We start from the raw sequence: 14,454 nt of genomic DNA, 5'->3' as shown, positions 1-14,454 counted from the left end.
CGGGAAAAAAGCCAAAATTTAGGGAATTTTTAACGGGTGTCCCGCCAAAACGTTGGGAATTATTTTTCCCGCTATTTTGAGGAGCGGGGGAGGGGAGATTTGTTCATTTTTTTGGGGGGAAATGGCGGGAAAAAAAACCCCAAACTTTTGGGATTCCCCGGGAAGGAAATGGTCGGGGGAGGGGGGGAGGGGCCCTCCCGGGGTATTTTTGGGAATTCGTTTGTGGCGCTAATTAAAGACCGGGAGGGGGCGTGGCCACGCTAATTGAACCCAGAAGTTGGGCGGGGCTTAAAGGGGAGGGGCCTCGTTGCCCTTTTAAGGCGCCGTTGCCGTTTTAAGGGGACGTTGCCGTTTTAAGGGGCCGTTGCCCCTTTAAGAAGCCGTTGCCCCTTTAAGAAGGCGTTGCCCCTTTAAGAGGCCGTTGCCCCTTTAAGAGGCTGTTGCCCCTTTAAGAAGGCGTTGCCCCTTTAAGAGGCGCCGTTGCCGCTTTAAGGCCGCTCCCGATGGTGCCCACCCGCGGCTAGAAGGCTCCGCCCCTTCCCAGTTCGTCCCAGTTCATCCCAGTTCATCCCAGTTCATCCCAGTGAGACCCAAACTCCCTCCCAGTCCCGTCCAAGTCGCCGCTTCTCCGTACTGGTTTGTACTGGGAGCCTTTAGGGGTCGGGACGCGGCCCTGGGAGGAACTGGGCATACTTTGTCCCGCCCACTCACTTCCCATTGGTCGCCTTATCCCGTTCCCGCCATTCCATTGGTTATTTCCGCTGTCACTCACCGCGTTGTCCCCACCTCTTCGCGCTATGATTGGCAGCCGCGTTTTCCCGCCCAGCGCTCCCATTGGTCAGTCCTTTTCCCGCCCCGTGCTGCCATTGGCTGGCGCGGCGGGGGGGCGTGGCCGGGCGCGGCGGGAAAGCCGTGAGGGGGAAAGCGGCTCCCGGGGGGGCGCGGGTGAATTTTGGGGGAAAAAATGGGGAAAACGGGGCCGGGAATGCTGGAAAAGAGCCGGAAAAGGCTCCCGAGAGCTTCTGGCGGATTTTTGGGCGCTTTTTTTGGGCGGGTTTTTTGGGGGGAAATCCACGGGTTTAGGGGGGCTCGGGGGGCGGTTCTGAGGGAGGGCCGGGAGGTGGGGGGGGGCTCCGCGGTGCCTGAGGGGTTTTAGGGGTTCTGAGGGGTTTTAGGGGGGTCCTTGAGGGGGATTTGGGGGGGTCCCGGTGGGGATTTTGGGGTTCTGAGGGGTTTTAGGGGGGTCATTGAGGGGGATTTGGGGGGTCCCGGTGGGGATTTTGGGGTTCTGAGGGGTTTTAGGGGGGTCCTTGAGGGGGATTTGGGGAGTCCTGGTGGGGATTTTGGGGTTCTGAGGGGTTTTAGGGGGGTCATTGAGGGGGATTTGGGGGGTCCTGGTTGGGATTTTGGGGTTCTGAGGGGTTTTAGGGGGGTCCTTGAGGGGGATTGGGGGGTCCCGGTGGGGATTTTGGAGTCCCTGTGGGGTTTTTGGGGGCCCTGAGGGGGTTTGGGGAGATCCTTGAGGGGAATTCGGGGGGGTCCTGAGGGACTTAGGGGGTCCTGAGGGATTTTGGGGGATCCCTGTGGGGTTTTGGGGGGTCTTGAGGGGGTTTGGGGAGATCCTTGAGGGGAATTCGGGGGGGTCCTGAGGGACTTAGGGGGTCCTGGTGGAGATTTTGAGGTCCCTGTGGAGTTTTGGGGGGGTCCTGTGGGGTTTTTGGGGGTCATGAGGAGGATTTGGGGTCCCTGAGGGGGATTTGAGGGGTCCTGAGGAGATTTTAGGGAGTCCTGAGGGATTTTTGGGGGGTCCTGGTGGGGATTTGGGTTTCCCTGGTTTAATTTTGTCCATCCCTGATTTAATTTTGTCCTTCCTTGATTTAATTTTGGTCTTCCTTGATTTAATTTTGGTCTTCCTTGATTTAATTTTGGGGTTCCCCGATTTAATTTTGGGGTTCCCCGATTTAATTTCGGGGTTCCTCAATAAAATTTTGACCTCCCCAGGTACCCTTTTATTTTTTTTGGGGTGTCCCCAAAAAATTCCCCCGATGTCTCTGGGGCTTCCCTTGAACCTCCCTCTGCCTCCAGGTAAGAAAAAAAAACCCCAAAAAATTAAAATAAACACCAAAAAAACCCCTAAAAAAATTAAAAAAAAACCTTTAAAACCCCCAAAATTTTAATTAATTAATATTTTTGGTTTTTTTGTTAATTAAAACAGAGGAAGAAGCCCCAAATTCCGCCACCCCCCAGGAGCTGGGAGCCAACCCGGGGCTGGCCCGGCTGCTCCGGGATTTGGGGGGGCTGCTGGGGGGGGATGGGCTGAGCCCCCCGCTACAGAAGGAGCTGCGCCAGGTGAGGGAAGAAAATTCCCCAAAAAAAAAAAAAAATCTGGGAATTTTGGGAATTTTGGGACCAGACCCGGGTGAGGAATTCTACAAAAATTCCCATTTTTTAAAAATTTTAATTTTTTTTTTTCCCCCTGATTTTTAACTCGGGATTTTTGGGGTTTTTTCCCCAAAAAATTCACTTTTTTCAGGGGTTTTAGGCCCAAATTATTCCAAAATTCCCCAAAATGTTCCAAATTTTCATGGATTTTACCCCCAAAATCCCCAATTTTCCCAGTTTTACCCCCAAAATTCCCAATTTTCCCAGATTTTACCCCCAAAACTCCCAGTTTTCCCAAATTTTACCCCCAAAATTCCCAATTTTCCCGGATTTTACCCCAAAATTCCCAATTTTCCCGGATTTTACCCCAAAATTCCCAATTTTCCTGGATTTTACCCCCAAAATTCCCAATTTTCCCGGAATTTCCCCCCAAAATTCCCAATTTTCCTGGATTTTACCCCCAAAATTCCCAATTTTCCTGGATTTTACCCCAAAATTCCCAATTTTCCCGGATTTTACCCCAAAATTCCCAATTTTCCCGGATTTTACCCCCAAAATCCCCAATTTTCCTGAATTTTACCCCCAAAATTCCCAATTTTCCCGGATTTTACCCCAAAAATTCCCAATTTTCCAGGATTTTACCCCAAAATTCCCAATTTTCCTGGATTTTACCCCCAAAATTCCCAATTTTCCAGGATTTTACCCCAAAATTCCCAATTTTCCAGGATTTTACCCCAAAATTCCCAATTTTCCAGGATTTTACCCCAAAATTCCCAATTTTCCCAAATTTTACCCCCAAAATTCCCAATTTTCCTGGATTTTACCCCAAAATTCCCAATTTTCCTGGATTTTACCCCAAAATTCCCAATTTTCCTGGATTTTACCCCAAAAATTCCCAATTTTCCTGGATTTTACCCCAAAATTCCCAATTTTCTTGGATTTTACCCCAAAATTCCCAATTTTTCCCCAAATTCTTCCAAAATTCCTCTCAAATTTCCCTTTTTTCCCCAAATTTCAGCCCAAAATTCCTTTAAATTTCCAAGATTTTGGGTTTTTTGGGTTGGATTTTGGGGATTTTGGGGATTTTGGGTTGGATTTTGGGGTTTGGGGTGAATTTTGGGGTCCCTGAGTTGGATTTTTGGGGTTTTTGGGGTGAATTTTGGGGTTTTTGGGGCTCCTGGGTTGGATTTTTGGGGTTTTTGGGGTTCCTGGGTTGGATTTTTGGGGTTTCTGGGGTGAATTTTGGGATTTTTGGGGTTTTTGGGTTCCTGCTTTGGATTTTTGGGGTTTTGGGGGTTCCTGGTTTGGATTTTCGGGGTTTTTGGGGTGAATTTTGGGGTTTTTGGGGTCTTTGGGGTCCCTGGTTTGGATTTCTGGGTTTTTTGGGGTCCCTGGGTTGGATTTTTGGGGTTTTTGGGTTGATTTTTGGAGTTTTTGGGTTGGATTTTGGGGTTTTTGGGTCCCTGGTTTGGATTTTTGGATTTTTGGGGTTTTTGGGTTGATTTTTGGAGTTTTTGGGTTGGATTTTGGGGTTTTTGGGGTCCCTGGGTTGGATTTTTGGGGTTTTTGGGGTCCCTGGGTTGGATTTTGGGTTGGATTTTGGGGGTTTTGGGGTCCCTGGGTTGGATTTTGGGGTTTTTGGGTTGGATTTTGGGGGTTTTGGGGTTTTTTTTTGGTCATTTTTGGGGTTTTTGGGTTCCTGGGTCAGATTTTGGTGGTTTTGGGGTGATTTTTGGGGTTTTTTGGGTTGGATTTTGGGGTTTTTGGGGTTCCTGGTTTGGATTTTTGGGGATTTTGGGTTCCTGGGTTGGATTTTGGGTTGGATTTTGGGGTTTTTTGGGTTGGATTTTGGGGTTTTTGGGGTCCCTGGTTTGGATTTTTGGGGTTTTTGGGGTCCCTGGGTTGGATTTTGGGGTTTTTGGGTTGGATTTTGGGGTTTTTGGGTTGGATTTTGGGGTTTTTGGGTTCCTGGTTTGGATTTTTGGGGTTTTTGGGTTGGATTTTGGGGTTTTTGGGGTCCCTGGGTTGGATTTTTGGGGTTTTTGGGGTCCCTGGGTTGGATTTTGGGTTGGATTTTGGGGTCCCTGGGTTGGATTTTGGGGTTTTTGGGTTGGATTTTGGGGGTTTTGGGGTTTTTTTTGGTCATTTTTGGGGTTTTTGGGTTCCTGGGTCAGATTTTGGTGGTTTTGGGGTGATTTTTGGGGTTTTTTGGGTTGGATTTTGGGGTTGTTGGGGTTCCTGGTTTGGATTTTTGGGGTTTTTGGGGTCCCTGGGTTGGATTTTGGTGGTTTTGGGGTGAATTTTGGGGTTTTTGGGTTGGATTTTGGGGTTTTTGGCGTTCCTGGTTTGGATTTTCGGGGTTTCTGGGGTGAATTTTGGGATTTTTGGGGTTTTTGGGTTCCCTGGGTTGGATTTTGGTGGTTTTGGGGTGAATTTTGGGGTTTTTGGTTTGGTTTTTGGGGTTTTTAGGGTGAATTTTGGGATTTTTGGGGTTTTTGGGGTCCCTGGGTTGGATTTTGGTGGTTTTGGGGTGAATTTTGGGTTTTTTTGGGTTGGATTTTTGGGGTTTTTGGGTTCCTGGGTCGGATTTTGGTGGTTTTGGGGTGATGTTTGGAGTTTTTGGGTTGGATTTTGGGGTTTTTGGGGTGAATTTTGGGATTTTTGGGGTTTTTGGGTCCCTGGATTGGATTTTTGGGGTTTTGGGGTTGGATTTTGGGGCTTTTGGGTTCCCTGGGTTGGATTTTGGGGTTTTTGGGTTGGATTTTGGGGTTTTTGGGGATTTCTGGGTTGGATTTCTGGGTTTTTGGGTCCCTGGTTTGGATTTTGGGGTTTTTGGGTTGGATTTTGGGGTTTCTGGGCTGAATTTTGGGATTTTTGGGGTTTTTGGGTCCCTGGTTTGGATTTTGGGTTGGATTTTGGGGTTTTTGGGGTTCCTGGGTTGGATTTTTGGGGTTTTTGGGGTCCCTGGTTTGGGTTTTTGGGTTGGATTTTGGGGTTTTTGGGGTCCCTGGGTCGGATTTTGGGGTGAATTTTGTGTTTTTTGGGTCCCCCCAGGCCGAGGTGTCCCTGTGCCGGGCCCGGGCGCTTTGGCTGCGCCTGGAGCTGCTCTGGAGGATTTTGGGGGAGCTGATCCGGGACCCCCGAGATTTGGAGCCTTCTGTGAGTCCCAAAATCCCCCAAAAATCCCCCAAAAAATCCTCCCAAAATTCCCTCAAAATCCCCAAAAAAATCCTCCCAAAATCCCCAAAAAAATCCCCCCAAAATCCCCAAAAAATCCTCCCAAAATTCCCTCAAAATCCCCAAAAAATCCTCCCAAAATCCCCCCAAAATTCCCTCAAAAATTCCCAAAAAATCCTCCCAAAATTCCCTCAAAAATTCCCAAAAAATCCTCCCAAAATTCCCTCAAAATCCCAAAAAAATCCTCCCAAAATCCCCTAAAAAATCCTCTCAAAATTCCCCCAAAAAATCCCCCCAAAATCCCCAAAAAAATCCCCCCAAAATCCCCCCAAAAGTTCCCAAAAAATTCCCCCAAAATTCCCTCAAAATCCCCCAAAAAATCTCCCAAAATTCCCTCAAAATCCCTAAAAAATCCTCCAAAAATCCCCCCAAAATCCTTAAAAAGCCTCCCAAAATTCCCTCAAAAATTCCCTCAAAAGTTCCCAAAAAATCCCCCCAGATCCCCCAAAAAATCCTCCCAAAATCCCCCCAAAATCCCCCCAAAATCCCCCAAAAAATCCCCCCAAAATCCCCCAAAAAATCCCCCAAAATCCCCCCAAAATTCCCTAAAAAATCCCCCAAAAAATCCTCCCAAAATTCCCTCAAAATCCCCAAAAAATCCTCCCAAAATCCCCCAAAAAATCCTCTCAAAATCCCCCCAAAATCCTTAAAAAATCCTCCCAAAATCCCTAAAAAATCCCCCCAAAAATCCCCCCAAAATCCCCCCAAAATTCCCTAAAAAATCCTCCCAAAATCCCCCAAAAAATCCTCCCAAAATTCCCTCAAAATTCCCTCAAAAATTCCCACAAAAATTCCCAAAAAATTCCCCAAAAAATTCCCAAAAAATCCTCCCAAAATCCTTTAAAAAATCCCTCAAAAATTCCCCAAAATTCCCCCCAAAATTCCTCCCAAATTCCCAAAAATTCCTCTAAAAATTCCCTCAAAAATTCCCAAAAATTCCCCCAAAATTCCCTCAAAATTCTCTCAAAATTCCCTCAAAAATTCCCTCAAAAATTCCCAAAAATTCCCCACAAAATTATCTCAAAAATACCCAAAAATTCCCTCAAAAATTCCCTTAAAAATTCCCAAAAAATCCCCCAAAAATTCCCAAAAAATTCCCTAAAATCCTCTAAAAATTCCCTCAAAAATTCCCAAAAATTCCCCAAAAGATTCCCAAAAAAATCCCAAAAAATTCCCCAAAATCCTCTAAAAATTCTCTCAAAAATTCCCAAAAAATTCCCCCAAAATTCCCTCAAAAATTCCCAAAAATTCCCCAAAAAATTCCCAAAAATTCCCCAAAAATTCCTAAAAAATTCCTAAAAAATTCCCCAAAATCCTCTAAAAATTCCCTCAAAAATTCCCAAAAATTCCCCCAAAATTCCCCAAAAAATTCCCAAAAATTCCCAAAAATTCCCCCAAAAATTCCCAAAAATTCCCCCAAAATTCCCTCAAAAATTCCCAAAAATTCCCAAAAAATTCCCAAAAAATTCCCCAAAATCCTCTAAAAATTCTCTCAAAAATTCACAAAAAATTCCCAAAAAATTCCCAAAAATTCCCAAAATTTCCTCAAAAATTCCCTAAAAATTCCCTCTAAATTCCCTCAAAAAATCCCAAAAAAATTCCCAAAAAATTCCCCAAAATCCTCTACAAATATCCCAAAAAAATTCCCAAAAATTCCCCAAAAAATCCCCAAAAAATTCCCAAAAATTCCCAAAAAAATCCCTCAAAATTCCCAAAAAAATCCCAAAAAATCCCCAAAAATTCCCAAAAATTCCCAAAAAAATTCCCAAAAATTCCCCAAAGATCCCCCTCAGTTTTCCCTGGAAATCCCCTCCCCGAACTGCCCCAAGTGCCCGGAATTCCCGGAAGGTTCCGGAATGTTTTCCAGCTGCTGCGGGCCGTGGAGCAGGAGCTCACCTGGGCCCAGGTGCGCCGGGGCCCCCCCGAGATGGCCGGGCTGCTGCCCCCCCCTCAGGTGAGACAGCCCCGAAATCCCCCCAATTCACCCCAAAATGTGCCCCAAAATTCATCCCAAAGTCCCCTGAATTCACCCCAAAATGTGCCCCAAATTCACCCCAAAATCCCCTGAATTCACCCCTGAATTCACCCAAAATTCATCCCAAATTCAGCCCAAAATCCCCTGAATTCACCCCAAAATTCACCCCAAAATCCCCCCAATTCATCCCAAAATGTGCCCCAAAATCCCCTGAATTCACCCCAAAATTCAGCCCAAAATTCACCCCAAAATCCCCCGAATTCACCCCAAAATTCACCCCAAAATCCCCCGAATTCACCCCAAAATTCACCCAAAATCCCCTGAATTCACCCCAAAATTCACCCCAAAATTCCCTGAATTCACCCCAAAATGCACCCCAAAATTCCCTGAATTCACCCCAAAATGCACCCCAAAATTCACCCCAAAATCCAAAAAATTCACCCCAAAATGCGCCCCAAAATCCCCTGAACTCACCCCAAAATTCACCCCTAAATTCAGCCCAAAATCCCCTGGATTCACCCCAAAATTCAGCCCAAAATTCACCCAAAATCTCCTGAATTCACCCCAAAATCCCCTGAATTCACCCCAAAATGTGCCCCAAAATCCCCCCAATTCACCCCAAAATGTGCCCCAAAATCTCCTGAATTCACCCCAAAATGTGCCCCGAAATCCCCTGAATTCACCCCAAAATTCACCCCAAATTCATCCCAAAATCTCCTGAATTCACCCCAAAATTCACCCCAAATTCATCCCAAAATCCCCCGAATTCACCCCAAAATGTGCCCCAAATTCACCCCAAAATTCACCCCAAAATTCACCCCAAAATTTACCCCAAAATCCCCTGAATTCACCCCAAAATGCACCCCAAATTCATCCCAAAATGCACCCCAAAATCTCCTGAATTCACCCCAAAATCCCCTGAATTCACCCCAAAATTCACCCCAAAATCCCCTGAATTCACCCCAAAATTCACCCCAAAATTCACCCCAAAATCCCCTGAATTCACCCCAAAATTCACCCAAAATTCATCCCAAAATCCCCTGAATTCACCCCAAAATTTGCCCCAAAATCCCCTGAATTCACCCCAAAATTCATCCCAAATTCACTCCAAAATCCCCTGAATTCACCCCAAAATTCACCCCAAAATTTCCAAAAATTCACCCCAAAATTCACCCCAAAATCCCCTGAATTCACCCCAAAATTCAGCCCAAAATTCACCCCAAAATCTCCTGAATTCACCCCAAAATGCGCCCCAAAATCTCCTGAATTCACCCCAAAATTCACCCCAAAATCCCCTGAATTCACCCCAAAATGCGCCCCAAAATCCCCTGAATTCACCCCAAAATGCGCCCCAAAATCCCCTGAATTCACCCCAAAATTCACCCAAAATTCACCCCAAAATGCGCCCCAAAATCTCCTGAATTCACCCCAAAATGCGCCCCAAAATTCACCCCAAAATCCAAAAAATTCACCCCAAAATTCACCCCAAAATCTCCTGAATTCACCCCAAAATTCACCCCAAAATCCCCTGAATTCACCCCAAAATCCCCTGAATTCACCCCAAAATTCACCCCAAAATTCCCTGAATTCACCCCAAAATGCACCCAAAATTCACCTCAAAATGCGCCCCAAAATCTCCTGAATTCACCCCAAAATTCAGCCCATAATCCCCCCAGAATTCCCAAATTTCCCCAAAATTCCCCCAAATTTTCCCCAAATTTCCCCAAATTTCCCCAAAATTCCCCCAAATTTTCCCCAAAATTCCCCCAAATTTTCCCCAAAAATCCCCAAATTTTCCCCAAAATTCCCAAACTTTCCCCCCAAAATCCCTGAATTTCTCCCCAAAATCCCCAAATTTCCCCCCAAATCCCCCCAAAATCCCCAAATTTCCCCCAAAATCCCCAAATTTCCCCCAAAATTCCCAAATTTTTCACAAAATTCCCCCAAAATTCCCAAAATCTCCCCCCAAAATCCCCAAATTTCCCCAAATTTCCCCCAAATTTTCCCCAAATCCCCCCAAAATTCCCAAATTTTCCCCCAAAATCCCCAAATTTTTCCCAAAATCCCCAAATTTCCCCCAAAATTCCCTTTTTTTCCCAAAATCCCCGTTTTTTCCCTCATTTCCCGCAGCCCCCCCGGCTCCTCCCCCGCCTCCTCCCGGAGCTCCAGCGGCGCCTGCGGGAAAAACGGGAAGAGCTCCGGAATTTCCTGCTGGGACCCCCCAAAACCCCCAAAATCCCCCCAAAAAACCCCAAAATCACCCAAAATCCGCCCAAAATCACCCAAAATCATCCTGAAATCACCCAAAATCCACCCAAAATCACCCAAAATCCACCCAAAATCACCCAAAATCCGCCCAAAATCACCCAAAATCGACCTGAAATTACCCAAATTCCGCCCAAAATCAACCAAAATCCACCCGAAATTCAACAAAATCCACCCAAAATCGCCCAAAATGCACCCAAAATCACCCAAAATCCGCCCAAAATCACCCAAAATCCGCCCAAAATCACCCAAAATCCACCCGAAATCAACCAAAATCCACCCAAAATCACCCAAAATCCGCCCAAAATTCAACAAATTCCACCCAAAATCACCCAAAATCCACCCGAAATCACCCAAATTCCCCCCAAAATTCCCGAAATTCCCGGAATTTCCCCCGGAATTCCCGAAAACCCCGAAATTCTTGGAATTTTTCCCGAAATCCCCGGAATTCTCCCCAATCTGGGGCGGCTCCTGGAGCGGGAGCGGCTCCGGCAGCGGCGGCTGCGGGAAAAGCTGGAGAGGACGGGCTGGGAATACCCCCAGGTTTGGACTGGTTTATACTGGTTTATACTGGGAGGGGCTGGGAGGGGGAAATTTGGGGGAAAAACGGGGGGAAACGGGAAAAAAATGGGAAAAAATCGGTGAAAAAATGGGGAAAAAAGGGGGAAAAAATGGCGAAGAAAGGGTTAAAAATGGGGAATAAAAGGTTAAAAATGGGGGGAAATGGGGGTTGGGGTTACTGGTTTGTACTGGTTTGGACTGGTTTGGACTGGGAGGGGAAAAATGGGGGAAAACCAGAGAAATTTGGGAAAAAAATGGGAAAATTTGTGAAAAATCTGGGAAAAAATGGCAAAGAAAGGGTTAAAAATGGGGAATAAAGGGTTAAAAATGGCGGGAAATGGGGGCTGGGGTTACTGGTTTATACTGGTTTGTACTGGGAGGGACTGGGAGGGGGAAATTGGGGGAAAAACGGGGGAAAACGGGAAAAAATGGGGGAAAAATGGGGAATAAAGGGTTAAAAATGGGGAAGAAAGGGTTAAAAATGGGGAATAAAGGGTTAAAAATGGGGAAGAAAGGGTTAAAAATGGGGGAAATGGGGGTTGGGGTTACTGGTTTGTACTGGTTTGTACTGGGAGGGACTGGGAGGGGCTGGGAGGGGGAAATTTGGGGGAAAAACGGGGGAAAACGGGAAAAAAATGGGGAAAATCAGTGAAAAAATGGGGAAGAAAGGGTTAAAAATGGGGAAAAAATGGTAAATAAAGGGTTAAAAACAGGGACTAAAGGGTTAAAAATGGGGGAAGTGGGGTTTGGGGTTACTGGTTTGTACTGGTTTGTACTGGTTTGGACTGGGAGGGGGAAAAATGGGGGAAAAACGGGAAAAAACGGTGAAAAAATGGGGAAAAAATGGGGAAAATCGGTGAAAAAATGGGAAAAAATGGTGGGAAAATGGCAAATAAAGGGTTAAAAATGGTAAATAAAGGGTTAAAAATGGGGGGAAATGGGGGTTGGGGTTACTGGCTTGGACTGGTTTATACTGGTTTGGACTGGGAGGGGGAAATTGGGGGAAAAACGGGGGAAAACGGGAAAAAAATGGGGAAAAAACAGGAAAAAATGGTTAAAAATGGGAAAGAAAGGGTTAAAAATGGGGAGGAAAGGGTTAAAAATGGCGGGAAATGGGGTTTGGGGTTACTGGTTTGTACTGGTTTATACTGGGAGGGACTGGGAGGTGAAATTGGGGGAAAAACGGGAAAAAACGGTGAAAAAATGGGGAAAAAATGGGGAAAATCAGGGAAAAAATGGGAAAAAACGGCGGGAAAATGGCAAAGAAAGGGTTAAAAATGGGGGGAAATGGGGGTTGGGGTTACTGGTTTGTACTGGTTTGTACTGGGAGGGACTGGTGAGGGGGAAATTGGGGGAAAACCGGGGGAAAACGGGAAAAAACGGGGAAAAAATGGGGAAAATTGGTGAAAAAATGGGAAAAAATGGTGGGAAAATGGGGAAGAAAGGGTTAAAAATGGTAAATAAAGGGTTAAAAATGGGGAATAAAGGGTTAAAAATGGCAGGAAATGGGGTTGGGGTTACTGGTTTGTACTGGGAGGGACTGGGAGGGACTGGGAGGGGCTGGGAGGGGGAAATTGGGGGAAAAACGGGAAAAAATGGGGGAAAAATGAGAAAAGTCGGTGAAAAAATGGTAAATAAAGGGTTAAAAATGGGGAAGAAAGGGTTAAAAATGGGGGGAAATGGGGGTTGGGGTTACTGGTTTGGACTGGTTTGTACTGGTTTGTACTGGGAGGGGATTTTGGGGTGGTTTTGGGGGATTTTGGGGCAGTGAAAAGGGGAAAATAAAGGGTTAAAAATGGGGATTTGGGGTTACCAGTTTATACTGGTCCATACTGGTCCATACTGGTTTATACTGGTTTATTCTGGTTTGTTCTGGTCCATACTGGTCCATACTGGTCCATACTGGTCCATACTGGTCCATACTGGTTTATACTGGTTTATTCTGGTTTGTTCTGGTCCATACCGGTCCATACTGGTCCATACTGGTCCATACTGGTCCATACTGGTCCATACTGGTCCATACTGGTTTATACTGGTCCATACTGGTCCGTACTGGTTTATACTGGTCCATACTGGTCCATACTGGTCTGTTCTGGTCTCCTCCCCAGGTGCTGGGCCGCTCCCTGGCTCACCTGTCCCACCTGAGCTCCCTGGGCTCCCTCCAGGCTCACCTGGACCGGGGGCGTGGCCTTTACCTGCTGGCCAAGGGCGGGGCCGTGCTGCTCAAGAGCAGGTCAGGAGGGGGCGTGGCCTCATTTGCATCTAATCTACATATCTACATGCCCAACCGTACGTAGCGTTTACGTACCGAACCCGCTCATTAATATTCATCAGGCTGGAGGAGCTGCGCATCCTATTGGACAGTTACCCCGCCCCCACCATCGAGGCGCACCGGCGAATCAGGTGAGAGGACACGCCCGCCCTCATTAGCATAGCGGGGACACGCCCACTCATTAGCAGAGCGAGGGGGCACGCCCCTCTAATTAGCATATAGCGATTGCGGCCCCCTCATTAGCATAGCGAGGGGGCATGCCCCTCTAATTAGCATAGAGCGATGGCAGCCCCCTCATTAGCATAGCGATGAGGGCGTGCCCATCCTCATTAGCATAGCAAGGAGGGCACGCCCATCCTCATTAGCATAGCAAAGAGGGCACGCCCACCCTCATTAGCATAGAGATGAGGGCACGCCCATCCTCATTTGCATAGCAAAGAGGGCATGCCCATCCTCATTTGCATAGAGATGAGGGCACGCCCATCCTCATTAGCATAGAGATAGCACACCCCTCTCATTAGCATAGCGCTGAGGGAATGCCCCCTCATTAGCATAGCCACACGACTCATTAGCATATCACAGCTCATCACACTATTCATGACTCATTAGCATAATGCCATCATTAGCATAACCCACCCTCAGCCATAGCCACACCCCCTCATTAGCATAATGAACCGCCACCGCCATAGCTGTGCCCTCATTAGCATAACATGAGTGATAGCCACGCCCCCTCATTAGCATAGCCACGGTCTCATCACTGTAGCCACGCCCCTAATTAGCATAAGTAATGCCTCATTAGCATAAACACTCAACTGATTACCATAACCCTGCCCCGCCCACTCCTGCCTCATTAGCATAACTCCACCCCTAATTACCATAACCCCACCCCATCAGTAGTCTTCATTAGCATAACCCTGCCTCACCCATCCACCTCATTAGCATAACCCCGCCCCTGATTGCGATAACCCCACCTCAGCAATGCACCTCATTAGCATAACCCCGCCCCTGATTGCCATGACCCCACCCCCACCCCTCATTAGCATAACCCCGCCCCCTCTCCCCTTTTGCAGGGCGGGTCTCTCGGAGCGGCGCCGCGCGGCCGAGGCGCAGGCCGCCATCTTGGGGGCGGAGCTTGCGGCGCTGCGGGGGCTGGGCCCGGAATTCCGGGATCTGGCGCTGGAATTGGGGCGGATCCGGCGGGAAAGCGACCGGAAGCGCTGGGCCCTGCGCCAGCTCCGCCCCCCGCCCCCGTGACGTCACCGCCGCTCATTAAAATATTGCCGGCACCGCCCACTTCCGTCTCCTCTTTCCTTATATGGGATGATTGACAGCTCCCGAAATTCCCGCCAAAATCCGCCTGGGAATGCTGGGAAATGATTGACAGGTGGAAAAGTGGGCGGGGCCTTGGGGGGGGTAAATGACAGCGAGCTCCTATTGGTTGGCGGTCTGAGGCAGGCCACGCCCCTCTGGGGGTGAATGACAGCCGGCTGAGCGCTGTGATTGGCTCAGCGGCGCTGGTGGGCGTGCTCATCGCTCTCCGCGTTGATTGACAGCCGATCCCGCCCTCCTATTGGCTCTCGCTCCTGAGAGGGGGTGGGTTTAATCTTCCCGCCGCCGCTTTGATTGGCAGCCACCCCCGCGCTCTCATTGGCTCCCCTTTCCGTGATTGACGCCTCTCCGCGCTCTCCCATTGGCTCGCGGCTCCTCCGGTTTGATTGACAGCTGTTTCTCGGCTCCCCATTGGCTTAATGGAGGGCGGGCT

The 14,454-nt window shown here is 47.7% G+C and overlaps 1 protein-coding gene across 3 annotated transcripts; it reads left to right on the top strand.

Annotated features, from left to right (window-relative positions):
• Nucleotides 1-884: 884 nt before the first annotated feature.
• On the top strand, nucleotides 885-13,985 carry HAUS4 (HAUS augmin like complex subunit 4). 3 transcript variants are annotated; one of them, XM_086870847.1, is made up of 9 exons: nucleotides 885-945; nucleotides 2,002-2,085; nucleotides 2,216-2,349; nucleotides 5,437-5,541; nucleotides 7,468-7,573; nucleotides 9,725-10,402; nucleotides 12,529-12,653; nucleotides 12,755-12,823; nucleotides 13,763-13,985. In XM_086870847.1, the coding sequence occupies exons 5-9, from the start codon at nucleotides 7,547-7,549 to the stop codon at nucleotides 13,944-13,946; spliced, it is 1,083 nt and encodes a 360-aa protein (XP_086726973.1). In that variant the 5' UTR covers nucleotides 885-945; nucleotides 2,002-2,085; nucleotides 2,216-2,349; nucleotides 5,437-5,541; nucleotides 7,468-7,546; the 3' UTR covers nucleotides 13,947-13,985. The 3 variants fall into 3 exon arrangements, with proteins under 3 accessions (XP_086726973.1, XP_086726972.1, XP_086726974.1); XM_086870846.1 differs by having other exon boundaries at nucleotides 889-945; nucleotides 7,487-7,573; XM_086870848.1 differs by lacking the exon at nucleotides 9,725-10,402 and having other exon boundaries at nucleotides 901-945; nucleotides 7,487-7,573.
• The last annotated feature ends 469 nt before the right edge of the window (nucleotides 13,986-14,454 follow it).

The sequence above is a fragment of the Cyanistes caeruleus genome, chromosome 33 (assembly GCF_971803275.1).
Source record: "Cyanistes caeruleus chromosome 33, bCyaCae1.hap1.1, whole genome shotgun sequence".
Taxonomy (NCBI): domain Eukaryota; kingdom Metazoa; phylum Chordata; class Aves; order Passeriformes; family Paridae; genus Cyanistes; species Cyanistes caeruleus.
This window is presented reverse-complemented; position numbering and strand designations above follow the sequence as displayed.